Raw genomic sequence first — 27,608 nt, 5'->3', positions numbered from 1 at the left:
CCATCTCCTTCGTGTTCTATCTGCATAAAAAAAGTATAAATGGCATCACAATTGTTGTTGTTTGGTGGGTTATTTCATATCAAACATTTATGTATATATACAATGGCAAAAAAAACTTTGTGAACCTTTTGGAAATTCATGGTTTTCTGCATTAATTGGTCAGCATGAATAGAAAAACACGGTCTCCTTAAAATAATACTACACAAACATTATATGTTTTCATGTTTTTATTGAACATAACATGTAAACATTCACAGTGCAGGGTGGAAAAATTATGTGAACCACTAGCCTAATGACTTCTCAAAGAGCTAATTGGAGCCAGGAGTGAACCAACCTTGAGTCCAATCTGTGTGATGATATTGGATGTGTTGCTGAAAGCTGTCCTGCCCTTTAAAAACACACACCAGTTTTGGGTTTACTTGTTTCAAGAAGCACTGCCTAATGTGAACCATGCCTCGCAGAAGAGCTCTCAGAAGACCTGTGATCAAGAATTGCTGACTTGCATGAAGCTGGAAAGGGTTACAAAAGTATCTCCAAAAGCCTTGATGTTCATGTGTCCACAGTAAAACAGACTGTCTACAAATGGAGAAAGTTCAGCACTATGGCTACTCTCTCTAGGTGTGGTCGTCCTGTAAAGATGACTGCAAGAGCACAGCGCAGAATGCTGAATGAGGTAAAGAAGAATCCTAGAGTGTCAGCTAAAGACTTACAGAAATCTCTGGCACATGCTTGGTTGAGGTTATTGTTGCCAAAGAAGGGTCAACCAGTTATTAAGTCCAAAGGTTCACATACTTTTTCCACCCTGTACTGTGAATGTTTACATGTTATGTTCAATAAAAAGATGAAAAACGTATAATGTTTGTGTAGTATTCTTTTCAGCAGACTGTGTTTTTTTTATTGTTGTGAGTTAGATGAAGATCAGAGCACATTTTATGTCTAATTACTACAGAAAACCATGACATTTCTAAAAGGTTCACAAAGTTTTTCTTGCCACTGTATATATTAGCATATTTGGTGCAGCACCGTGAAGCGCTGTTTAGCAATGCTGCTTCACTGGGGGAAGGTTCTAGGTTCGAACCTGTCAGCTGGCCGGGGCTTTTCAACACACTAGGTAACATGCAGGTTACACCAATTGACGATGCTGAATATGTGTGTGTCTGTATGTGATAGCCATACGATAGTTGTGACCTGCCCATGGTCTCTCTCAGTATCACCTGAGTACTTCATTACAAATTAAAGTACCCTTTAATTTCTATATTTAAAGAACATTCATTAAATGTTACTTGTGAATGAAAATGGTGTATTTCATTGTATTTCTTAATAACATAAAATCCATTATTCTTAACGCTTGTCCTTTTAGGACTCACAGGCGTGATGGAGCCTTATCACAGCTGTCAATGCGGGAGAGGTAGGGTACACCTGGACAGGTCGCCCGTCTATCACAGGGCTGAAATACAGACAAGCACATCCATACACACATCATTTACACCTGTGGACAATTTAAAGTCACCAATTAACTTAACAAGCATGTCTTTGGACTGTAGGAAGGAACATGAAAACTCCACACAGAAAGACACCCAGCTGACACGTGGATTTGAACTCGGGTGCTGTTGATAACATACATTTAGAAATATAGTCCAGATTCTGTTTACAAATTCTCAAAGACAGAAATTCTGGCTAAAATGTGGAACAGATTTTAACCACCTTATATCTGTCACCATCACCATCCTTACAGTCTGTGATTGTAATTGAGTCGTTTCAGGTGTGGAGCCATGAGACATAAATAAAAATGAATTGTAAGGTATTTAATTGACAAGTTTAAACTATAGACTTTATATAAAATATATCTTTATATAAAGTATGTGGTTAAAACCTATACATACATTTTAATACGGAGCTGGAAAAACAACTTTACTAATGTCACAGAAGTGCACAAATATTGAACTGCATATAAACATTCTTGATTGCTCTAATTTGATGCTTAATCAGTAATTAGTCCTAATAACATACATATTTAACAGCAGTTTGTTAATGGATTCTTTGCTTTAGCCTACCTCCTGTTACATTTGATTTGTGAAATTAAGCAGCATTTTTTTTATTTTGATTTCAACTGCCCACACACTTCCACCTCTGCTCCTCTGTGAAGACAAAACTCTGTAGCTGACTTTATTATTTAAATGTGACTCTTGTTTTTTTGTTTTTTGTTTTTTTGTTGTTTAATTCCCTGTAGTCTTATCCCTCAGTACGCACACACACACACACACAATCTCTGACCTCTCAGGGTGCTGAGATTGTGTCCTTGTCATCAGACGATGAGGGTGACAGAGGGCGTCTAGAAGGGCATGAGGATGCTCAGCAGGTAGAGGAGCTAGAAGGGAAGAGAAAGGGAAGAAAGAAAACATGTTGTACCCTTTTAGTTTCCCCTCTTGTGGCTCAGCACTTAGCAGAGTGAGACTAAGTTGTTGTGTAAGTGTGAAATGGGACAAGCTGTGAACGTGCTGTGCTCTCTCTCGTCACCTCATTGAGCCTCTTTTTCCATTATCCTATTTTCCTTCTTTGCAATGCAATCCTCCCTGCCCTCTTCTTCACATGTGCTTTTGTCTACTTCTATCCATTTTTCAACATTAGTGTGCTTGTGACCTTTCTAAATAAACAGTTTAGTGTCTGCAAGTCTCAGTATGTTAATGTCATTAAAGTAATAATGTCCACAGTATGGTGGTTACTAAGAAACTACAACAGTTTCTACTACTTTTGATTTCTACACAGTGAAGTTTCTGCTGTGTTAGTGACCCGTGTTGATTGATACACATCTGTGAGCCTGCGTTGGCCTGCCAATATATTCCCTCTTGTCCCATTTGTAATTACTAGGTGATGTGAGCAGCTCGTATTTACTGTAAATCTATTATCCCAGGTGCATAACATGCTGGCTATCATCTCCTCTCTCCTCATGCTCTTCCTCTAACCTCTGTCCCTTGTTCTTATTCCTCCTCTGCTCCCCCTACCTCCTCAGTATGTTCCTCATCTCATCTTCTCCATCTCTCCTGTATTATTGTGTTTCTCACCCTACTTCCTTTTTCTTCCCCCTCCCCCAACTCTCTCCTCCCTTGCTAACCCATCCTGTAAACCATCTCCTCCCTCATTGTCCCAGGAGACCACTGTTGGAGAATGTTGACGTAATGTGGTGTTTACTGGACAGTCGTTCAACTCCTGCCCTGAGATAATGGCTCTCAGTTGATCCTCTAGCGTTGTTTCTCTGCATAGACACACACAGAGGAGTAGACCGACTCTGAAGTCACTTACCAAGCCTACATCCATCCCAGCATCCCTCCTTTTTGTTACAGGCTCTTTTCTCTCTTATCCTCCCTTCTTCCTCTGCAGTATAGGCCCTGCCCAGTGGGGTGACTGTCTGCACTCTCTCTCTCTCTCTTTTTTCTAACTTCCCCTCCTTTTTCGATCTCACTATCTGCTGCACTCACGTCTATTTCTGGCTCTTGCTTGTCTTGTTTCCTCACTCTCTCTGTCTTTCTCTCCTGGGATCCGTCTCGATCTCCCACTTGTTGGGCTGGTTGCTGTCTCCTCTGTGCCTCATTCACTGCTTCATTTTCTCCCCATCACACCCTCTCTACCTCTCCTCACTGCATCCTCCCATTGCCATCTTCTCCCCTGACTTTCTCCATCTATTTCTTCATATATGACCCTTCATACTATCCTTCATGTCCTTCTCTCTTTGTAACTGCACATTTTCCTCTCTCATTTCGTATTCTGCATATTTACTTTTTTCCCTTCTCATTAAGTTCTTAACACCATCATCCATTTCTATATTTTTTTTTCTCCATTAGTTCCTTTTGCATTTCATATTCCCAAACCACTCAGCAAGTAGACCGCTCTATAATAGATAGTATGCGCCGTTAGTCCTCTCATCATCCCCCTGTGGTCTTCATGACTAAAGGCTTTGTGCCTGCTCCCTTCATTAGAGCTGTGCACCCTTCCTGTGTGTCCCAATCAATAACCTACAGTCAGGCAGCACTGCCCTGCTGCAGTGACTGTATCACCATGTGATGAATGATGGATGATTCAGTTGTTTATTCTCATATGAAGAACCTCTCCATGACTTGGGTTTATTTTTGCTTTGTCACACTTAGGGAAGCACACATCCTTAAAGTTATTTTTGGTGAGAATGTAGATGAAAACGTAGAATACGTATATAAGGCTGGTCTTTTTTTTTCAGGTACCCTTACCAGTCATAGACTTGTGTGGTGATTTCATGCTCCATTTTGTTTAGCAAGTGCATTGTCAGGTTAGCCAATAAAGAAGATGTGATGGAGCAGTAGCAGCAGGAGGTGGGCACTCTAACATGCCCAAACCAATGCACCGAGGCCTGGGAGGTTTGTAAATGAGTACTGAATTGGCAGCACAGTACAGATGGACAGCAAATATTTGTTATTTGTGCAGAAATGTAAACAGTTCTGCAGCAGCTATATTATATTTCTTTGGATGCTTTGATAAAGAAGAGCTGAAATAATGTCGCTCACTTGTTTTAATAAATTTACTTTGGTGTAGCACAAAGCAGACTTGACATGGAGTATTATGGGTAGGAAGATAGTATGGCTAACAACAGACAAGCAGGATCCCTGTGTCTCTGTTAATCTATGATTTCACCATTCAGTTACAGTACAAAAAAGGATATAAACACTCAGTATTTCCAGAGAGATCATTTCCAGCCCTCTGTAGACCTGACTGGAATTTGGAGAGTGTCAGGATTTTGTGTATCAAAATTCAATAAAACTGGACTGTGCATAATATTTCTGCTCCTCACAGAAATGGGTATGGAGATGAATCTTAAAACATCCTACATAAACAACTAGTAGATTCTGTCATCTATGACTGAATAAACAGGACTCAGCAGGACTAAGGGCACAGATTCAGAAGGCCTCTCTTGATCTTGTCGGGGAGTCTGGTCTCATCCTCATGTGTGACGTAGCAGAGCTGTCATTTGTGTGAGGGCTGAGGTGCAGATGTAGCTCTGTACCTTGTTATCAGATTGATATTTTAACAGCATTAGTAAGTTACCTGCTACCACTGAATCTGTTTTTTATTTGAGTGCTTCTGGTGTTTGTGGATCAGATTGCTCATTAATGTAGAGACGGGGCTGAAACCAGGACGAGAAAGCCTGATGTAGAAAATTGTCAGAGTGGGGAACAGGCGTGGCCCCAGGCTGCAGTCTTCTGCAGTGTCTCTCTCTGTCTTGCTCCTGCTTGTACAGCACCTAGATAATGACTTGTATTAATTAGGCCAGGAAGTCAAAGCAAATACTGTCCTCCATCGATTCCTGCAATCAATCTGGTCCCTTCTACCTTATTGGCCTGAATAGAGAGGCAGCTAAGGTTTTCTTCGTCTACGTTTTCAGAGCCAGGTGTCAAACACAAATAGACACACACATATCCATTAGTGCAAATGGGCACACCTGTGTCTTCCTCTTTTGTTGTCGGACTCTGTACCCACCACCACACTGTCACATCTCTTCTCATCATCACTGCATGAGCCATAGCAACAGTCAGCTGCTTTGTTGTAACTTAGCTTTCCAGTTTTCTGATCATTTTTCAGAATGTGTTTGCATTAATGCGGTCACTTCCCCTCCTCTTTTGTGCATGGCAAATAAGGAGAGGAAGTGTTTCAGTTCTGTTATGAGTGCTTTTCTCTGTATACAGTATGTCTGAAAACAACTGTGTTTCAGCAAATGGAAATTCATAAATCATCACTGCAGCTACCCTGTTCATTTGATATTGTACAATGTGTGTCAGTGACTGAGCCTTGGTTTTACTGATGACAGAGAAGTCTGCATTCTACTTATGTACATAACACTTAGTTTTTAGATACCAGAACAATTTACCAGGAAAAGGAAAACCCACAAGAACCCCAACTTCTATATGGTTAAAATTGTTTAAGTGCATGAAAATTAAATATCTGATTTCTAATATTCATGACAAGGTTTTATCCCAAGTATGATCGAAGTGAAAGACCCAGCTGGGATAATAAAGGATTGTTTCATCTGTCACCTGCTTAAGCAGTGCTGTCGTCCCAAGAAAATACCTTCCTTAAATCGAAGGTGGAAAATACTTTTATCAGCACCGTATCACTATGATCAGTGAAATAGCAGTATTTTCCCTTCCGTCTCTTGTCTTTCCCTGGAGAGTGATCACTCCCACTGCAGGGAGCTGCTGCTCTGTAGCAAAATCTTAAAAACAAAGTGTAATTCACGTGCTACTTTTGCTTGATATCTTTGAATTGGTTTAACATGAAGTGGATTATACCAGCAAACTATTTCATAACAGCTGGTTGACCAGCAGATTTATGTACCAGTTTTAATTTGTAATGGAAACAAAGGCCCTGCTGTGATCTTTAGTGGTCTGGGGTTGACTGTGAGTTGGATCTAAGGTGCTGGAATGCTGCATCTGCTCTTTCTTTTCAGTGTGGTAACTGGTATAGATTTAAACAGAGTTTTGAACTGTGTAGAAATGTGTTACCACAGCAGTGCACTGCTGCATGATGCTCTGAAAGAATACTAATGAAGAAATGCCGTATGTGTACGTGTGAATGTGTGTTTGTATGTACGTATGTATGACCTAATAATGTTTTGTATGTCTGATCGTCTCTCAGCTAAAAGGTTTAGATGAGGAAAGAAATGGGAGTGTGTGTGCTCATCCAAACACCTGTGTGTGTGTGTGTGTGTGTGTGTGTGTGTGTGTGTGTGTGTGTGTGTGTGTGTGTGTGTGTGTGTGTGTGTGTGTGTGTGTGTGTGTGTACTCCACCCCCCAACAGTAGGAACGTGAGGAGCTGACAGACTGCTGCTTAATAGATTACAAGGGAACATGGCGACCCATTGATCTCACACACACACACACACACACACACACACACACACACACAAACACACACAGAAACGTGCAGATACACACAAACACAGACTCTTTTCACCTCCCAGAATTCAGTGGAGTAGTTTTACAAGGGGACAAAGCATAAATGTTGTAAATGTTGCCAACGACCTGTTTGTTTGTTTGTTTGTGTGTGTGTGTGTGTGTGTGTGTGTGTGTGTGTGTGTGTGTGTGTGTGTGTGTGTGTGTGCGTGTGTGTGTGTGCGTGTGTGTGTGTGTGTGTGTGTGTGTGTGTGTGTGTGTGTGTGTAGAAGTCTTTTTTGCCACCTTCTCTTGGGTTGAGGTCTGGGCTTTTGTTTTTCTGAAGTCATTCTGTTGTGTGAACTTCAGGCACGCAGCAATGTTCTTCTTATGATGCCTTAAAATCTTTGGTTTTCACTTCTTGCTTCTTTACTTAATTGATGAGTGTTCTTGGGGTCATTTTACCTGGCCACCCACTTCTTGGTAGACTAGCCACAGTCCCAAAGTGTCTATATTTGTAGATTGTTTGCTTAACTGTAGACTGGTGAATTTCCAAAGCCTTTGACTTTAATTTGTAACCCTTTCCAGTTTAATGTAAATCAACAATTCTTGTTCACATACTTTTTCCACTTGCACTATGAGGTTTTTATGGTTGTTCTCAATAAAGACATGAAAGATCAGAATTTCCGTTGTTACAACCACCCCTTAAAGCTGTCCAGGCCCAGAAGCAGCAAACGGTCCCAAAAATGCACTTTGGAGTGTCAGGGTGAAAACTTCAGGGCCACTGCAATGTTACATCAGGCAAGGTTCACATCAACTTCTTGTGAATAGCAACATCAGGATGCTTAGGTTTTATAAGTGGTTGTAACCCAACCCTCTTGTTTAATCTTGTTTAATTTATTACTCTCCAGGTTTGTTAAGCAATAGTAGCTTTAATCTAAATCGGTATGCTCTGGGTTTACTTTGTCACGCCCTGTTCAGAGATACTTAGCAAAGCAAATGGCCACAACAACATTTTCCAAGGAAAATTCCTCATATGCAAATAATACAATTTTACTACCACATTACTACAACTGTACCACTACAGTATACAACTTAAACTAGCACTAGCATGAGATATGATTTAATCAGCTCTGCTTCACCCAGCATGCCCTCTGCTCTGCTGTGCTCTGCTACAACATGCTATGCACTGTCACACTCTGCCTTTTGCTCCAGGTACTTTCATTAATAAAGTAACTATAGATTAGAAGCTTCCAACCTCTCAAATCAAGCAGAACTTGTTGACATTTTCTGTTTGGTTTGAAGAAGAGCCCTGCTCTAAAGTATTGATAAGCAATATCTCAGCTGACAGGGCTGTTCAAAGAGTTTGGATCACTGGAAGTTTTAACATCACCTCCACATAAATAAACAATTTTGAACCATATTTCTATATTTCCAGTAAAAAAATTAAATAAAAAAAACAATTGAAAAGGGTCATATACAGTTTCTTTAAAAAGAGCATTACAACAACATACACTACATACAGTATAATACTTACAAAAAAGTCAAAGGATAAACAAATCTATGGAAGCTATGGTGTATGATATTGACAAAAAAAATGTAAACAGGTTTTTTGACAATTCAGCATTTGACTCTGACAGCATTTGTTATGTCTTGGCATCTTTTGTTTTTCTCGTTGTAAGGCAGTTTTTTTGCAGAATGATTCCACTAACGTTGGCTCAATGTATATTTATGCTAGTACTTCAATGGGTTTAAGTGTACAGCTGATGTCCACGGTTTTCATATTCTTCATATTCTGTGCAGCGGTTGGTTTTGGTTTGCAAAAAAAAATTGTCTCGCCTTGTCAAGGCCAAACCAGCTCCATGTGAGTGAGGATGTTCCTTGTCTAGCAATTAAATGTAATAACTTAGGTGATTGTGATGCTCAAGTTGTCTGTATTTGGTCTCCAGTCGTTGTTTGTTCTTTCTTTTATTTAATTCAGTCACACATTTATATAAATTATATATGCTTACACATCTCCAGACATGTGACTATTTCTGTTTAAGTTGCCATTTAATTCAGCATAAATGAAAATGAATGGCAGCAGTTTTGATTTCAAGCCAGGGTTTATTGAGCAATTTAACTCAAAATATACTGAATAATGTCCTCTATGCCGTAACTAAATAGATAAAAAATTTCTAGCCCTTACAACGACCCTGCACCATCCCACATGTTATTACCATTAAAATGTTCTTTTTTTCTTAACATTTAACATCAGACTACACTAGGGTTATTTGTTGAGCTCATCAGTGCCACAGATATCGCACTGTGTGACAGCCACTGAGGTGCTTTCAGTACTTTCACCATGGAAAACAAGTACAGTCACGTATTCACAATTTCGATATATCACTTGGTACTAAAGTATAGGTACTCATGACATGCCTGTGGAAGCTTATGTCTGTTACTCTACAATGATTTATGCATGGCATAGACAAGCTGAAACTACAAATCTGCAGTATCCATTTCTCACTTCATTATAGTTTATATTAGCATAAACAATAAGCAGTATATTGAATGTTAACAGGTGTGCTAACTAGATGTAGCTAATGTGTAACCATGTGTAATCATTTATACAACAGTGAAGCTATTATAATGCACAATGTATATCACAGACTCTTAATATAATATTATAAATTCATATTTATAAAATCATTTACCTTTATCGTTATTTGGTCTTGCATTTTGGCAGTTTTTATCAAAGCACAGTACTTACACCAAGAGACATCGACTTGGTCCTTTTCACCGTGTTGAGCTGTGAATTCTTTGGTGTGATCATCACTCGTATTTATCTTCTGGATCACGAGTGTAGATAATGTGGTGATGCTATGATGAATAAAGTGCACCAGCTACATGTCCTGAATAGTGGATAAACTGTTTTTAAAAGGAGATACCAAAATAGTTTTATAAAAATAACATATGTATACTGTACATCCCTAGATCTGGTTGATGGAATCTGAGGGGCTTGGAGCCACAGCTCAGTTTTGTTTCAGACTCACTGTCAGAGAAGCAGCGCTGTGGTGTGAAATTCAGCCCCATCACTCTGTTTTAACTTCAAGTAGGTCAAGTGAAGTAGGCCAAATGTATTCCTGACATACTTCATCATACTGCTTCCTGTCGTTTAGAGATAGGACAGATAAATGCAGAGATAAGCAGAATCACTGATTTACACTGTCACTTGATGGTTTCGGACATTAACTCAGGGTTATTCTCATCTAGGGCATAAAGTTAACTTTTTGTAGTGCTGAATGGTTCAAGTTTAATTATTAGTTGAGTTTAGTTGAGTGTTATTAAGTTCCCACTGTATCTTGTAGCTCAGTTGGTAGAGCAGTCGTCTATAAACTCCCAGGGTTAGTGGCTCAATTCCTGGTTCCGCCTGGTTAAATGTCGAGGTGCCATTGGACAAGACACCAAAACCCCACAGTAGTACATCTACTGCAGTTGTCCAACAACAACAACAACGATCAATAAAGTATGCCCTCATTATTATTATTATTATTATTATTATTATCAAACTGTGATTGTTGTTTTAATGCCTCTACAAAGCAATAATTCAAAATTGGTTTTGTTTGTGCTTGTTTTGATTGGTTTTGACTAAAGACGCCTAAGACCATGTTCAGACAGACTGTGGCGCTGCCTGAACAACACAAGTTAATGGGGTCGGACAGAAAACATTGTCAATATTTACTAGAACATAATGCAGCAAATCCAGCAATATCTTTTGTTGGCCAATCAAACACATGCAAGTGCACACTGCTGGTAGATTTACCTCGCAAACATCATGAAATAAGTGACATGAAATAATTTGTAAACTCCTGTCTGAAACTATTATAATCTCTTGTGCACTGTTTCTTTGGCATCTTGTAGGCCTTCAAAGCTCAGGGAACAGCTTTGCACATTTATGTGTATGTTTGTGTGTGTTGTTTTTTTTTCTGAATACTTGCTAACAGTGTGACACAGCAAAATTTAGCTCACAGGAACAAGAGTTCCCTCTGGGAGCTGAGCTTGTGCCAAGTTTAGCTTCTGTTTTCTGGCCTGTGTCTCTCTGGGCTTGTAGGTCCTGATCAATACTTGTTTTGGCTTCATCACTCCATCAGTGTTCTCTAGTTGTAAACCATATTGTTTTCCCAGATGCTTTTTATGTCCATCTTGATTAATAATTGATAGTTAAAATGTGTTTCCTGACACCTCTAGTGGTCATCACTCCACTGGATCCCCAAACCACAGGCTCATGCCGCCCAGCTCAGTGGGATGTGTTTCTGTTTAGAATAATTTTGTCTGCTCTCAGGGGCGTTAAAGCTCTGCTGACTGTGCATGTTGCTGAGAGCACGGGCAAGACAAGTGTGTGACAAATGATACCAGTTAAATTACATATATATATTAAGTGTGAATAGTTTATCCCTGGGTTCTCCTTTGATGTAGGGGCTATGTAAGAAAACAATGATCCAGTGTGTGATGATGTGACTTGGTTTAGAGGCTGCCCTTTTCTAAACGTGTGTGTTCTTTCTTTCCCAGTTGAAACTTGAAGATCGATCTATTGTCATCAGAGACATTGTGCGACGGAACAATTCGAATGTAAGTGGAGTCTGCATCTTTTCTTTTTTTTTTTCTTCTTCATTTCTCCTTTTCACTTCACCTCTTTCAATCTGCCTCTCTCTTTGTCAGTCACGTCACTGTTCACCACTCTGTTCCATTTGCTGCTTCAGACATGACTGGAATATAATTGCATGTTGACACTTACAAAGGACTAAAAGGAGACTTTTTGTGTTAATGCAATGCAACAACTCAGTCTGAATATAAATACAACATAAAATCTTTGGCAAGATTCTTGTAGAATTGTAATTCAAGGTTTGACTTGTTGCCAGGCCTTGAATTCACAGTGATGCTCCTGGACACTAAGAAACACCTGAATGTTTTTGTCGGTGAACGGGATGCTGCACTGTAGATAACGTGATGATGGATTTGCTGAACCCGGATTTGTTGCATTACAGGACAACCAGTGTGGTATTGTGACCAACATCGACATTGAGTGTGCAGTGAAACTAGTGGGAACAAACTGTGTTCTGTATCCAGTTAACAGCAAAGACCTGCAACACATTTGGGTGAGAGAGCACATTTTACTTTGCAACTGAATGCATTAATAATCATATGCAGGGTTTCATATAAATTTCTGGTATTCTATAGCAGTGCAGTGCTATTTAATAATTACCTAATATTTTTTTAGGATGTTTTCTTGAAAATAGCTTGATGGAAAAAAAAAAAACAAACAAAAAAAAAAAAACACTTAAGATATAATTTATATTATTTTGGGAGACAAACATTTTGCTTCAATAACAAACTCCTATTCTTTATCAAGATCTCTATCACTTGTATTTATTTAGTCATTCTGAAAATTGGGAATTAAATTATATAAGAAAATATGGACCTGTGGAAAAAGTGCAGATTGCTACAGTGTCCCTTTAGTACAATATTAAAATCAGCTGTTTTATATTTAAGTTCATATAAGGTTTTTGTTTATATATTATATTTTATATTTATATTTTTTATATAAGATTATTATTATTTCTTTTTTTATTTATGTACTCTGGTACAGCAACTAATGGCCACTATAATTTAAAAACTATGTTTTATTGCAATGTTATGTTTAAGTTGGTCAAATTGCATAATCTTGATCAATACACACATTCATGCTACTGATCTGTTAGACTAACCATGATCCTTGGTAAAATGTCCAACTGACCGTTGTCTTGTTGTCACAGTCTTTTATGTATGGAGACTACATTGCCTATGACTTCTGGCTGGGGAAGGTGTATGACCTGACTAATCACATCATCCTCAAGCTTTCCAATGGTGCCAGGTAATCTGTGTGTGGATCTGTCTGTGTCTGTCTGTGTACAGTACAGTATGTGATTATACATATAGTACAGTCCAAATGTCTGCATGCTGGCACATGTTCATCAGGGCCAAATTCAGCAAACGTCAACTAGTCACCTCTGCTTTTTCCTTCTCCAGATGCTCCATGAGTGTGGAAGACGGTGCCAAGCTTTACGATGTCTGTCCACATGTCAGTGATTCGGTACGTAGCCACAAGCTTTTGTCATTTCAGGTACAGTGTCAAAAAAAGTATGTGAACCTTTTGGTTTTTCTTTTTCTGCATTAATTTGTCATAAACTGTGATCTCGTCAAGAGTATTAACAAATTTGCTAAATAATAATAAAAAATTCTGATTGTGATAGTGGAAAAAGTATGTTAACCTTCTCAACCTTTTTTTTTTTTTTTTTTTTTTCCCGTGTGTGTGTGTGTGTGTGTGTGTGTGTTTTATTTTAGGTACATTATATTTGTTAATATTTTTGCCTTAGATCAGTTTACATTTTATGACAAATTAATGCATAAAACCATAAAATTCTTGCGACTGTATATTTGCCTTTTTAGGTTCTGTATTCATGAACAGAATCCTTGGTTGTTAAAGCTCAGTTTGCAATATTAACAGCACAAGTAAATTTGTAGTTTTGTCGACCTCACCAAGAGATTTTAGGCTTCGCATTTTTTATATAATTCTGTTCCACAGTGCTAAATTATCATAACTATTAGATCTATTTGCCCCTTCTCACATTAATGTGTAGAACATGTGATAGGCTGCACTGTAATTCACATAGACAGAGAATTGTTAACTGGTTGTATAAGATGGTGTGTTGTGCTGACTGTACCATTATGTTTACAGTTTTTTGTCACCATGTTGTTTTAGGGTCTGTTCTTTGACGAGGCGTATGGTTTCTACCCAGGCCAGGTTCTAATTGGCCCGGCAAAAGTCTTCTCTAATGTACAATGGCTATCAGGGGTTAAACCTGTTCTTAGCAGGAAATGCAAGTTCAGGGTTGTGGTAGAAGAGGTAAGACACGAACGAGAGTCCTTTCTTTTTCATATATCACGCTTTACACGTCTTCTTTCTACAGCAGCACATTGGTTTTTTTATTCCCTATTTGAGGACATCTGCTCATTCTAAGTTATCCCCTCCAACACTGTAATGTTCTCATTATAAGTTATGGTGACTGACTGTATTACTTGCTACTTACACCTAGAGCTGTGTAAGGACCTACACTGTAGGTCATGATGACTTGTGTGTCAGTTGGTGGGAAAAATAGTGTATAAAGACCTGTTATGAAAGATCGTTTTATATTTTTAACAGACTGGGCTGGAGTCATATGCTTAAATAAATTGGGTGTAATTATGCATATTAAATAGTCTTTAAATAGTGTCATTGTGTTTTCAGGTAAAGGTGGTAGAACTGAAGGTGACATGGATCACCAAGAGCTACTCCCCCAAAGGCTCTGACAGTGTCTATCCACCTCCTTCCACCATCACACAGGAAAATCTCAGCAGGTCAGTCAAAACGTTCATCCACATCCTCACATATAGATATGTATGTTTCTTTAGAAATGATGTTATTGTCCTACTGCTGCAAAATAATTAGGACATGTTGAATTTTTGCATTTTTCTTCCTAAAGATGTTTTTTTTAGTTAAGATATGTCAAAGAACTAAACTTCAGCATTATAAAACACATCTTATTGCCCATGGGCTTATGTTACTCTGTTGGGTTTAGGGTTAGACGTCTGGGCTACTATGACCACACCCAGAGGCAACTGGGGGAAAGAGCCCTCTACGTCTTTCCTGCTAAAGGGGACGCTACACGCATCACCTGTGAAGGACCTGAGGGTGCTCCAGTCCTGCCTGAAGACCCTGTGGCCAGAAAGGTTTAGATAAAATGCTTTTATTTAATCATGTGTGTCAGAGTATACTGTATGTTTAACTGTGCACTAAATGAAGAAAAGGTTACCTGTTGGAAAAATGTAGGTTGTTACCTTCTCAGGAGAATATTAATAAGTGTATAAGTCAGTGAGTTTGCACAAGACGTTAATGAATAGGAGTTCTGGTGCTGGGTAGATCTGAAGAAACTCATCCTTGAATGTTGCTGTTACAGATTTGATATTACAGACTGTGTGTGTATCTGTGTCTCTGCTGCAGTTAAAAAGGATGTTCAAGAAGGATTTGGGGAAGAAGACAGAGAATGCCGACATACAAGGTAATGAACAACACCCTGTAGAGAAAACGCAGCAGCAGATTGGGGTTTTAAATTAAGTGTGAATCGATAAACATAAACGGGGCATAAAATATGTAATGTTCTATCATACATTCACATTCACTAATCCTTAGTGATTGTTAGAGTTGTTAGAAAATGAGCATTATTGTATGCTTTCCCAACTTTTTTCCTAAAGTAGCTGGGAACTAACCAGCTCCATGCAAAGCAGATGCAAAATGATTTTAAGTTCCTGAGAGACAGCAGCAAGTCTTTTTCACAAATGGGTCTTGGTAATGATGGAACAGAGTAATTGGAAAATGTGCTGAAGGGCAGCATACTTCTGATGAGAAATATATTTTGCTGGAAAATAGGCAGTTACTGTGATTCTTCCTGTAAAACAAAACAACAGGAAGTAATCAGATTATCATATTTCTCTGTTTTTATTAATATACCACACAGAGTGATACAGAAATAGAATAATGAATGACTGTGCTTCACAAAATACTATTTAGCTAAATGAACATCCTTAATCAGTAAATATACTCATTTTTTTGTGCAACTTAATTACCTTTTCTTTTCTTTTCTTTAATCAACCAGGTATAGATTCTCATACTTGCTCTTTTGTTATTGTCTGTCATCAGGAGAACACAAGTCAGAGCAGATTGACTCATCACATCCCAACAACAACGGCCCTGTGGTTTCCATCCAGAACCCCACAGACTCCCTAAACACCAACAACACCTCGGCTGAACATGGGGAGCAGGATGCTGATGATGAGGCTGCAGAAGACACTGACGACACCAGGTCTGCTGGCGTTTAGTTTGTTCATTGTTTAAAATTTTTCATCTCTGAATTTGTTGAAATAGGGGAGATGCTCAATAAGCACTCAGTGTCCACCACTAAAACTTGAAAGCTATGGACACAATTACATGAACTTTTGTAAAAAAGAATGGGATCTGATGCAATGATGCTGCAACCAGAACCTTCTTTGTGAAGACTAAATATTAAGGTTTCCGTGTCCAAGGGGTGGTGACTTAAGCCTATCTACGTTAGCCCTTTTAATGTGCAAAGTCTGTTATCTATTTAAATCTTTGCCACTGATTTATTTCTTTGCATCTGAAAGAAAAAAGTCAAGCGAACCTATGGACCTGCAGAAGTTGTAGCTGGTTATGCTACGTGCTGTAATTTAGCCAGCTTAGTTGATGATGTGCAGTGTAGACCTAATATCATTAATCTTTCACTGTTCATTTTGCTTTAAGTTCAATTTGAATTATTAATGAAGCTGAGACACTTGTTAATGAAATACTTGTTTTATTTGTGTGGGATTGAAAGAAAAGAAGATGCGACACAGAAACTCACTGTAATTAGGTCTGTTATTAATTACACTATCATGTGTATGGTGAAAATTATTAAAAGTTTGTCTGAACTGTTTAGGGAGTGTTAAATTATCTTCTCTAAAACAGCCACAACATTTTGTGCTATATACAACAGAACAAGAGATCTTCAGCTAGCTCAACACTGAGCCTAGTTTGTTTTTACTCACCTGCAAACAGTTAGTCAATAAAATCTTTAGCAGATTACAAATAATGGAAATAACTGTTGTGTAAATATAATGAAAAAAATAACTCAAATGCAAAATCATTCTGTGTGTGTAGTAAAGTAAATTAACATCTGACTGTAACTGCCTCTCAGCTCTCTGACGTCATCAGCAAGCTCCACAGCCTCCTCTCAGAGCGGAGGTCTGGGAACAAACCGTAAGAAGAGCATCCCACTCTCCATCCGCAACCTGAAGAGGAAGCACAAGAAGAAGAGGACCAAGTTCTCCCGCGAGTTCAAGCCTGGAGATCGGTGGGTGAACAGCAGGGGATAAACAAGTGCAAAATATTTCTTTCTTTTGTTTTGTTACCATTACTGTACTTGTGCTACTTTTTGTTGTTGTTTTTTTTTTTTTTTTTTTTTTTTTTTTTGTACACTCATCCATCCAATCCTACAGTGGTGTTTTAGTGGTGCCTGCATTTCTCAACAGTAACCAGTCATTGATCAATTACCTTTTTTTAAGACTTAAGTGTTTTGACATTTCACAGATCTATAGGAGCGATAGGTTTGACTGAGCTTCCCTCACATTTAGTGACCTCTCTTGCTGCACTATTGGAAAATTGATGACATGTGTTGCCAGCTGTTAAGGCACCCAGCAACTGCCTTTCCTGGAAATAATAATAATACTAGCACTCTCTGATCGTCTGTCCAGTCTCTCTCCTGCTTGTCAAAAGACTAATGTCTCGATCTGTCTGCCTGGCAGTGCCCACACATAGCAAGTGTTTCAGTGCAGACTACTGATTGTGTCATTTCCTCAACTACCCAATGTCGCATAGATACCTGGCTTACTAAACACACACTCTGTCTTACTGTTATTCTTACAAAACCCACCACAACTCTGCAGACTTTCTGAAGTTTGTCAGTTACCAGTGAAATTCTAGATCTTCAAAACAAAAAGTGTCGGTCTCTAAGTTTGATGACCTCTAGTCTAGGGCAGGACCCTTCAGTTTCTGAACCCTCTTTGCTCTATAGTGGTATTTTCAGTCACAGTTTTTGAATCGTAAGTGTGGAATTCAATATTCCTTTTGTGATGACTAAAAAGTAACCACAAGAGAGTATAACACAAGGGAAGAGACAAGTTCTTAAATAATTCACATTTACCTTAACTCCAAGCATTCTGTCAGTCATTTTGTTATTCATAACACTAGAAATCAAACTGATCCAACTTGTTGACTGTAGACATGCAAATCTGACCCGTTCATGTCTTTTCTTTTGTTTGCAGAGTGGCAGTGGAAGTTGTATCCACGAAGACCACAGCCGATGTAATGTGGAAGGATGGGCGTGTGGAAAAGGGGATCCGATCAAATGACCTCATTCCCATCCAGCACCTCGATAGCCACGAGTTTTGTCCTGGGGATTTTGTGGTAGACAAAAGGCGTAAGGATCATTAATTAGATTAGAATTTTTTTTTTTATGTTGTTGTGTTCTTGTCTTGTCCTTTTTCTTTTGGACCAGAATGTGTCATTTCTGTCCCTGTGGACTGCAGTGACACCTTTTGTATATAGGCCACTTGCCACCTAGTACCTACAGTACAACATATACAGTATGTAGGTCATTAGTCAAACTGTGCGGAATTTGTCTGTGAAATTGTTTTGAAACAGCAGGATTTTACTTAAAGGCTGCGATGTTATAGACACAGTTTCTAGTTTTTGTTTGTATTTTGCTCACTATGTTTTGCTCTCTAAACTTGAAGATGTCTGTCTTTGTGCTCTCTTCAGCTCAAGCGCTGCAGGACCCGGGAGTGTACGGCGTGATTCAGTCTGGTGATCACAAGGGCAGAACATGTGTTGTGAAGTGGATCAAACTTAACTCCACCGGTGACGATGTAGAGGTCAGTGAGGAGAACCACACGAACGTTAGAACTGTGTCTTAAAGACGGTGAGAATGCTTCATGTTTTAGTGTTTGTGTGTCCGAGTGTGTGGGAGACGGAGGGATAAGTAAGGTGAGGCAGAGGGGGGTGAATATGCAGGTTACTATAGCAACTTCATATAACGTAGCAGGTGGTGTTATGTCTCAATATATGTGCAGCGCACACCTCTTCATGTTTATAGTCTAAAATTAATCTTTGTTTAATCCAGGTTATCGGTGTGGAGGAGGATGTCAGTGTGTACGACATTGCAGATCACCCAGATTTCCACTTTCGTACCACCGACATCGTTATCAGGATATGGAACTCGGAGAACGGACAGAACGACTGTGAAAATGAGGTGAGAACAGGGAAAAGCCTCTGTTCCGTCCTCATGGATGTGGAGGGGCACGGCAAAATATAAAACCTAATTATAGCACAATGAGATGTTATATTACATCTATCTATTTTATTCAGGAGCATCATAAATTGTGTCCTGTGCATACGTTTTAGTTAGGTTAGGTGTACCTAATAAACTGAGTGAGAACTTTGTTTGGGAAATGTATTATCTGGTAAAATGGGGAACACGTTGAAGAAAACCCTTTAGATTAGGACACAGTGAATGTTCTGCTGCGGCAAGATATTATTTATGTCCCCACAGGTGTAGACTGTTCTCATAAATCAAAGAGAACAGTAACACAGTTCAGAGATTTGGTGTAAACACTGCTGCCTGTTCTGTGCACTAGTGAGTCTTTGTTTTCTAAGAAATTTGACTTTTTTCAAATTCATGAGGACATTTTGTCTTATTTTCATGTTGTACTGTGTTGTGTGTTGTTTGCTGTAAATAATGGTTTTATTTCTAAATTCACCTCCTTGCAGACGTCAGTCGGCCAAGTGTCCAGGGTGGATGTGAGCAGCAAAGTGGAGGTGGTGTGGGCGGACAACTCAAAGACCATCGTTCTGCCCCAGGTAAATGTTTATGCTTAATGAAACCGAACATTTTGACGTTAGTGGTGGGATGTTTGTTGCTGATAGTCTTCTCATAATCACAAACACAGCACCTCTATAATGTGGAGTCTGAGATCGAGGAGACCGACTATGACTCAGTGGAAGAGACGAGCAGTGTCTTGTCCACTGAAGAGTGGGAAGACGAGAGCGACAGCTGGGAGACGGACAATGGTCTCACCACAGAGGACGACAGCCACATCAACAATGCAGATGCCACAGACAAAGCCACCCCCACCCCCACACCCACTCCCACTAGCTCCACCACATTCATCATTCCACCACAGGAGGGCAGCAAAGCTGGGGTCACCAGCCCCTCTAAAGGAGTCCCAGGAGAGGAGGGGGAAGCATCTGTGGCTGTGGCCAGTCCTGCTTCTGGAGGAGGTGGGGAGCTTTATGTCTGAATATATGTTGGTTTTCACTTCCACAGTGTAAAGTAAGAATTGGTCTCCATGTATACAACTGTGGACCATCTGTAAGACTGGAACCATTCATACAGTACATTTCAAATACATTTCTTACACAAACTTTATGTTATGCTTTATATTTAACTGCACACAATACAACTAAGGCACAGGACAAGAGAATGAATACAATCTATTCAAATGTAAAAATAAAAGGGCTTTAAAATGTGAACACGTCCCAAAACAGTCACATACAGTAACTTTAGGAGAAAAAAAGTTTTTATTTTTCTTTTGAATGTGCATTTGACAGGTCTCTGAGTCGTTAGGAGGTTTGTTTCCGAAAGCAGGACAAATAAAAAAAAAAAAAATGCACATTTTCCAGATTCTTATTCTGGGTGCAGCTAGAAATCCTCTAATGACTTGACAGGTCTGACTCGAATATGTTCACTCAGCAGGTCAGAAATATACCTGATAACATTTAAGCTGTAGCAAAACTGTATGTTTGGCTGTGGATGTTGCTTTAATAGTTTGTGCTGCACTTGTTCATGACCTGGTTCTTTGTCTTTGGTAGTAATAAATGAATCAGTTGTCAGACTGCCAACTGTTACCAGTTAAGTGAGGTCCAAACATCAGTTCACATGTCTGTAATTTTACTTAATTAATGTCATTTGACATATATTTATTAATTCTGCCTGCTTAGGGACCACTCCAGGGGGAGCAGTAAATGGAGCGGAGAAGCCCAGTAAAGATGGTGCCTCTCTGAGTTTCAGGGAGTTGAAAGAGGCCTTGAAGATACTGGAAAGCCTGAAGAACATGACTGTGGAGCAGCTGTGGGCCGGTGGCTCTCCAACCTCCCCAACATCAGCTGAGCCCACTTCCACAACTAATGTAGCAACTTCGGTGACGTCAGCGGCGCCCGAGAAACCAACCAAGGAGAAACGCTTCCTGGATGACATTAGGAAGCTGCAGGAGAACCTCAGGAAGACACTAGACAACGTGGCCATTGTGGAGGAGGAGAAGATGGAGGCTGTGGTGGAGGCAGGGGGGAGTGGAGGAGCAGGCACAGACGTAAGTGTACAATACATGTACAAATAATTGTTTTCACACCTGTTAATTTCTTTTCTCATTTACATCTTAGGAGCTTATTTATTTTGTCGAATAACATAAAAATAAAGAAGCTGTAAATAAGTTTCTGGGGTTAGTTTTGTTGTGTTCACCCGCTGCTGTGTCAACGTTCAGGCAGAGAGAAGTGGAGAGGAAAAGCCTCAGCAGGAGCCTCAGACACCCGTCGGTGTACAAGAGTGGCCCAGTGAGTTCCTCAGTGACACACCGGTATTGTGCCAACAGAGTGGCGGCAAGCCTGGTGTCACCTTTACCAGTGCCAGGGGAGAGGTGTTCTCTGTGCTGGAGTGGGCACCAGGTGAGAAATGAGGAAATCTAAAATATAACTGCTTTCCGTGTCTGCTGTCATTTGTCTTCCTCTCTTTCTCTCTTTTCCTATATATCCATTTTATTTTACTAGAAAATAAAATGGATAGAAGTCATGTGAAAAATACAGTTAAGGCCCCAGATGTCCTGCTGTGTGTTGTATGAGCTGGGAAGAATCAAAGCTGTGTTGTAGAGTGTTCATGTTAGACTCATGTTTTGTGGAGTCTTAGCGAGTACATTTCTTCATTATTATGAGCGACAGCAGCTGCCTCCCATTTTCATTCTGTAATCGAGCTCCTCAGTCACAGACGCATGCATCCATTAATTTGATGAATTCTCTTCCCACACAAGCGAAGTTGCATTTGTACCTTTTTTTTTTTTCTTTTCTTTTTGCTTTCTTTCTGTGCTGCTCTTCAACCATTCTTCTGCCCTTCCTCTCTGTTTTTATAGACACTCACTCATTCAAGAAAATGGAGTTTCAGCCAGCGGAGGCAAAGAAGTTCTTCAGCACAGTGAGGAAAGAGATGGCTCTGCTGGCGACGTCGCTGCCTGACGGCATCATGGTCAAAACATTTGAAGATCGCATGGTGGGTGTTTAGTCAAACATATCATTGTAATACATGGCACAAAGTCCTCCATGCCTCTCTTCAACTCAGCTTTACTTCTTTGTTGTTCTCTATGTTTATTCTCTCATCACATTGTCCTACGTTAACCTCAGTGACACACATCAAAAACTGCGTCAAAGTTGCTTTGGTTTCTCCAACACAGGACTTGTTCTCAGCTCTCATCAAAGGACCAACTCGTACCCCATATGAGGACGGTCTGTTCCTGTTTGACATCCAGCTGCCCAACATCTACCCAGCTGTGCCACCTCTGTTTCGCTACCTGTCGCAGTGCAGTGGCCGCCTCAATCCCAACCTCTATGACAACGGCAAGGTCTGCGTCAGTCTGCTGGGCACCTGGATTGGCAAGGTGAGTCTGTTTTGAAATTACAGGTGACATGATAGGTGTTGGTCATGAATATGTCACCTTAAAAAAAAGTTTTATAATAAAATTTTATAACCAAAAGTAGGGTAAATGAAATAAACATTTAAATATAATATGAAATTCAATATTCATCAGTAATGACAGGGATCATTATCAGCAGTTCAAAACTAACTAATTCAGAACTGTGTCGTCCATCCTGTACCTTTTTTCCTCAGTAATGATTTTGAATAGATTTGCAGTTACACAGTGTGAATGGACATAAATAAACCACTCAGGGTATTTTGACGTTACCATTTCTCTGTCATGATTTTGCACAAGCGACCATGTGATTTGACTGGAGCGTTCTTTGCTTCTTCTGTAACTATCCTACAACGTCTGTAACATGTTTAGTAGATGTGAGCAATTCAGTGATACTGTCAAAATTAAGTGAAATTAAGCTTTTGTTCTCAGTGTGTCGTTTTTATAAAACTACATTTTGTGTTGTGATTCACAGGGCACTGAGAGATGGACCAGCAAGTCCAGTCTGCTGCAAGTTCTTATCTCCATACAAGGTTTGTGTGTACGCACCGTTGTTATGCCCCTTCTCGTTTCTGCAGCACAGAAATGTTATATTTATTTGTTCATTTGCTCAGAAAGGCTCCAAGTGCAGTGTCATACAGTGTTCAACCAAATCTTATTACCTCACACACAGACATTATACCACTTCTATAAAACTGACCTGCAGTCCGACCCGTCAGGCAAATTGAGTCCAGATTTTATTTCACTTTTACCGTCATTGTTAACACATCAAAATGTGCCTTTAATGTACAGTACACATTTTCTATCTTTTGGTTCTTTTGGTTTGGTATCTCCAGAATATCTAAAATGTAGCATTGTTGTGGCTTTAACAGTTTTAGATGTGATTTAGATTTTAATAATGTTATAGTATGAATTTATGAGCTACAGCTCCCTCAATGATATTTGGGACAAATTATTAATGTGTTTGTCTCCATACCCGCATTTTGAAAGCTAAAAAAAAAAGGTTGCATTCTCAGATTTTATTTTAATGTATTTCAGTTTTACCAACTAGAAATTCCAGCAGTATTTATACATAGTGCCTCCGCTGATGGCTGATTACCAGCCTGGCTCTCAACTGTTGCATGTACATGTGTATTTCTGCTTCAGGCCTTATCCTCGTCAACGAGCCTTACTACAACGAGGCGGGCTTCGACAGTGACAGAGGCCTGCAGGAAGGATATGAGAACAGTCGCTGTTATAATGAGATGGCCCTGATCAAGATGGTCCAGTCTATGACGCAGCTTCTGCAGAATCCTTTGGAGGTCTTCAAACAGGAGATCCAGGAACACTTTGTTTCTAACGGCTGGCGGCTCGTTCACCGACTGGAGGTGTGGCTGGAGCTGCACGATGCTGCAGAGAGAGGTCAGGCAGCGCGCATGTCCTCCAGGGCCACTCACTCCAAAGACCGGTCCTCATCTGTGGAGCCTCTGGACGAGCAGCTATCCGTGGGATCGGGACCTGTGGCTGTGGCCCACAGCAGCCCCAGCAAGCCTGTGGTAGAGGGGGTCACAGGAGCAGCAGTTACCAGTATTATGGAGGAGGAGCTGGAGGATTCAGGGCTGAGTCCCTCCACTACAGCAGCTCCTCAGCAGGAACTGAGCCAGAACTCAGACTGCGACAGCACCCAGGGGGGTGCGTCTCACAGTGGGGAAAACAGAGCTGGCTCAACAGCCCCAGGCTCCGGGGGCCGCGGTGGGACGTCAGAATCTGGTTCTGCCGTGGTCAGTGCAGGAGGGGTGGCCTCCACAGGAAGTCAGCCAGTGGTGCGACCAAAGAAACGAAGAAAGAGCTACCGGAGTTTCCTTCCAGAGGGCAGCGGCTACCCAGACATCGGCTTTCCACTGTTCCCGCTCTCTAAGGGGTTTGTGAAGAGTGTCCGAGGTGTGCTGCTGCAGTATAGAGCTGCGTTGGCCACCGCTGGCATCCCTGAGCGCACAGAGGACAAGTAAGTGCCTCCTCACCGTTCCCCGACACACCTCTGCACTGCTCCCTGCTCTCTTTCTTCTTCTCTTCTATCTGTTCATCTGCCTCAAGCTGTAGAGGAGGATCCGTTACTTGTCTGGTGGGGCTACAATGTTCAGTGGTCTGTATCCCTGTCCAGAGATGCACTGTGCCCCCAGCACTGCCCAGATTTATGTCCTTAACCTCCATTTCTCAGTCTTATCCGCTTCTGCTGCCCAAACTCCACAACTCTCTGCCTTGTTTTCTCCATAATTCCTCTCGCTCAAACCATGACTGCAGGAGAACAGCACCTTTGATCGGGACAGTGAGAAGGTTCTTGTTTCGATGCAACTTCACTATGTCCTCGTTTTCCTTCAGCGTCGCTTCACACCAGTGGGATGTGTAAACAGGGGTGGACCTCGCTCACAGCTTTGGGAGGTGCCCTGTCGAGTAGGAACCCTCATCTTTTCATGGACACAGGTAAAAATATGGAGATTTTACTTGAGGCTGTTTCTCTCCTGGCCTCAGCCGGACTTTGACTTCAGTGGTGGCGGTGTGGATGCATAAAACGACTGAATGAGATGAAAAATCAGTGCCATGAATCCTCTTCCACCTAACCTCCAGCGGCCTCCACCATATGGCTGGGGGCTTGCCGGATAGCAATCAGCCTGAAGGACTCGCGATCGGCTGGGTTCCACTGAAAAACTGCAGAGACCAGCTCTCCGGGCTGTTTGACTAACTGCAGCTATCTGTAGCACTACTGATATTCTCGCTGTACCATCCTGCACTATAACAAACAAATGGACAATCTGGTCTGTGAGAGGTGACACCGTATGAAGAAATCCACCGACCAGGACGATTCTTTTACAGTAGAATTCACTGGTTGTACGCTTGCTGCCAAATTCTCTATTCACACAGTGCGCACACACACACACACGCGCACACACACAAACACACACACACACACACACACACAAATGCTAAAGTAGAACGTACTGAATGTCAGTAAAACTGCCAACCACAACAGCGTCACTACTTTTCCACTGTTCTTGCTGGTATTTTCCTTCGCCAATCACTCGCACTGAACCACACAGCAAACATCGAGTGGCAAAGTTTACATAGGAATCACCTTCTGAGGTCCGACCGCTGTAGCGTTTGACGTGTAGAGAAGCCAGCCAGGCACAGGGCGACTGTTACGTGGCTGTATGTGAGGGAGTTTAACGCTGCCGCCGCCTCTCCGTACAAAATGTCCATTCACTTTCCGTAGAGTTTAGCAAAGGCGATCGCTACAATAGAAACCGCTGTTACACTCCTGAAGCGTAGCTTTCAGGGTGGAGCTTCACCTACAGTGCTCCACTTCTCTGTGACGGAGGTGAACTCACATCACTGCAAATGACACAAAGAATAGATGTAAAAACAAACCCCAACTTACAGCATCCATTCCATCATCTCATGTCAACATGTTGCCTTACTTGAATTGTTCTTAATAATCTCACATCATCGTGTACAGAGCTGCTTGTGTCACGCTTTAGACATGAACACGAACAAACCACTAAAGCCCCGCTCCACTGTTTCCTTCCTATTAGTGCAGATCTCAAACCCCTTTTTATCAGTACTTAAACACTTTGACTCCTCCCCAAAGTGCACCTGCAGAGTTTAATATAATCAGAATACAAACTACAAACTACAAACTAGTAAGAGTGATGCTGAAAGTTTGTTCATATTATAACGAATCTTGAGTTTTTTCTGCGTCTTATTCTACAAAGTCAGCTGCTGAACCCACAGACGAGAGAGAAAAATACACAAATTAAATTATCAAGATAAACTTACGCTGATCCATGTGTTTGCCTGGGATCTTGTGTTTTTTCTCTTTATTGCATTTACTCACTTTATTTCATTTACAGACTTAACACACAAAACTCTTGCTTTGCCACAGATTGTGCTGCAATTTTGCAGTCGGCAAAAGTAACTCAACTCATCTTCGGGTCCAATCATGCTTCCTTGGGAAATCAGAGCAGTCTTTGTTTACATCTTTTAAAATAACTCCATCGCACCTCTAACATAGTGTTCAGATATTTCTTATTGTATTTATTGTTATGATTATAATACAGGTCAGACAAACCCGCTGTGCTTGCCATAATCTGTGAAATGAACAAGAGCGCGTTGGCTGTCTGGTGTTTTACTTGAACAAAGAGCCTCGATGCTGACGAGTGTTTCTGAATGAGAGGGCACACTGTGCCGTATGTGTGATGGGAGAGGATTCAAAACATGAGCCAAGAGTTGCTGCATTTTAAAGAGACTAAAGATTAGCAAAGGTCCTAAATGAGGGTTCTTCTGTTTTGCTTTGTCTTTGGTTATTTTTCTCCCCAAGAATCTTAAAGCTAACTAAAGCTCCCCTCTCCCTGGATTTTACATCCCCATCATCTTGTCGCTGCCTTTAATGCTACTGAGGAGGATGTGTTGTCTTCTTCACTGGCTGCAGTAGCTGCAGCTTTGTTTGCTTTATTGTTTCCTTTCCCCACATGCTGCTGTTTGCAAAATGTCACCGACACAGTTCTTGGAGAAGTGTTGTTGAGTGGTTAGACATAAGAAGTAAGAAGCTGTGGTTACAGTGTTCAGAAAACGACGAACACAGCTCGGCCAGGAATCGGGAGGTGACGATTTTTGCTCCATTTTTCAATTCTTTCTATCAACAGCCACAGAAACAGAAAATGTGAAGCTAGATCTTGAAGCAGAAATCCGACAGGATATCAAGCACATGATGCTGTGTACAATTTTCTGTGTATGTGTGTATATTATTAAGATTAAACCATGATTATTATTATTATTATTGCGAGATGTTTGTTTTACAGCCAAAGCATGTAACATGTTGCTTTAAGCCTTTTGGATGGGCGACACACAAGACTTGACTGTACGATGTCTACATTTCCACAGTGGCCTGTTATTGATATATTAAAAAAAACTAAAAAAAAAAAAAAAACTAATAAAGTTATGATTTGTAGCCTGAATCTCTCTGTACAGCTGTCATGACTATAATGAAATATATAACTACATACAGGATATATTTAACACAAACCTGAGTTCTAACAAGTCACGTGGATGCTTGGGGCATATATGTACAAAGTGCTGAATGTGTATTGTACTTATGATTTCATTTTTTAATGGTTTCATTTTGTTGCGTACAGACAACTGTATAGTGATGTATTAAACTTTGCGAGCAGTACCACAGAAACATGGTGGCTTTATTTTTTAAAAATCGGGCTCTGTTAGTGTTTTTATTGGCTTCAAACTAACTTTTGCACTTGAGCAAAATAAGTTTGCTCACAGGGAGTTCCT

At 40.4% G+C, this 27,608-nt stretch overlaps 1 protein-coding gene across 1 annotated transcript in view; it reads left to right on the top strand.

Moving 5' to 3' along the window:
• The window catches only part of ube2o (ubiquitin-conjugating enzyme E2O), a 33,602-nt gene extending 6,322 nt beyond the window's left edge, over positions 1-27,280 (top strand). Inside the window, exons 2-23 of the mRNA XM_026359449.1 lie at positions 11,445-11,504; positions 11,921-12,031; positions 12,689-12,786; positions 12,942-13,005; positions 13,675-13,818; positions 14,200-14,309; positions 14,531-14,681; positions 14,953-15,010; positions 15,649-15,811; positions 16,700-16,855; positions 17,826-17,980; positions 18,322-18,434; positions 18,683-18,811; positions 19,330-19,419; positions 19,509-19,839; positions 20,560-20,927; positions 21,099-21,279; positions 21,738-21,874; positions 22,056-22,259; positions 22,768-22,825; positions 23,439-24,276; positions 24,651-27,280. Coding sequence (XP_026215234.1) covers positions 11,445-11,504; positions 11,921-12,031; positions 12,689-12,786; positions 12,942-13,005; positions 13,675-13,818; positions 14,200-14,309; positions 14,531-14,681; positions 14,953-15,010; positions 15,649-15,811; positions 16,700-16,855; positions 17,826-17,980; positions 18,322-18,434; positions 18,683-18,811; positions 19,330-19,419; positions 19,509-19,839; positions 20,560-20,927; positions 21,099-21,279; positions 21,738-21,874; positions 22,056-22,259; positions 22,768-22,825; positions 23,439-24,276; positions 24,651-24,678 — 3,747 coding nt within the window. The 3' untranslated portion in view covers positions 24,679-27,280. The remainder of the gene's footprint in view (positions 1-11,444; positions 11,505-11,920; positions 12,032-12,688; positions 12,787-12,941; positions 13,006-13,674; positions 13,819-14,199; positions 14,310-14,530; positions 14,682-14,952; positions 15,011-15,648; positions 15,812-16,699; positions 16,856-17,825; positions 17,981-18,321; positions 18,435-18,682; positions 18,812-19,329; positions 19,420-19,508; positions 19,840-20,559; positions 20,928-21,098; positions 21,280-21,737; positions 21,875-22,055; positions 22,260-22,767; positions 22,826-23,438; positions 24,277-24,650) is intronic.
• Positions 27,281-27,608: the final 328 nt, after the last annotated feature.

Source organism: Anabas testudineus, chromosome 1 (genome assembly GCF_900324465.2).
Source record: "Anabas testudineus chromosome 1, fAnaTes1.2, whole genome shotgun sequence".
NCBI classification, from domain to species: Eukaryota; Metazoa; Chordata; class Actinopteri; order Anabantiformes; family Anabantidae; genus Anabas; species Anabas testudineus.
This window is presented reverse-complemented; position numbering and strand designations above follow the sequence as displayed.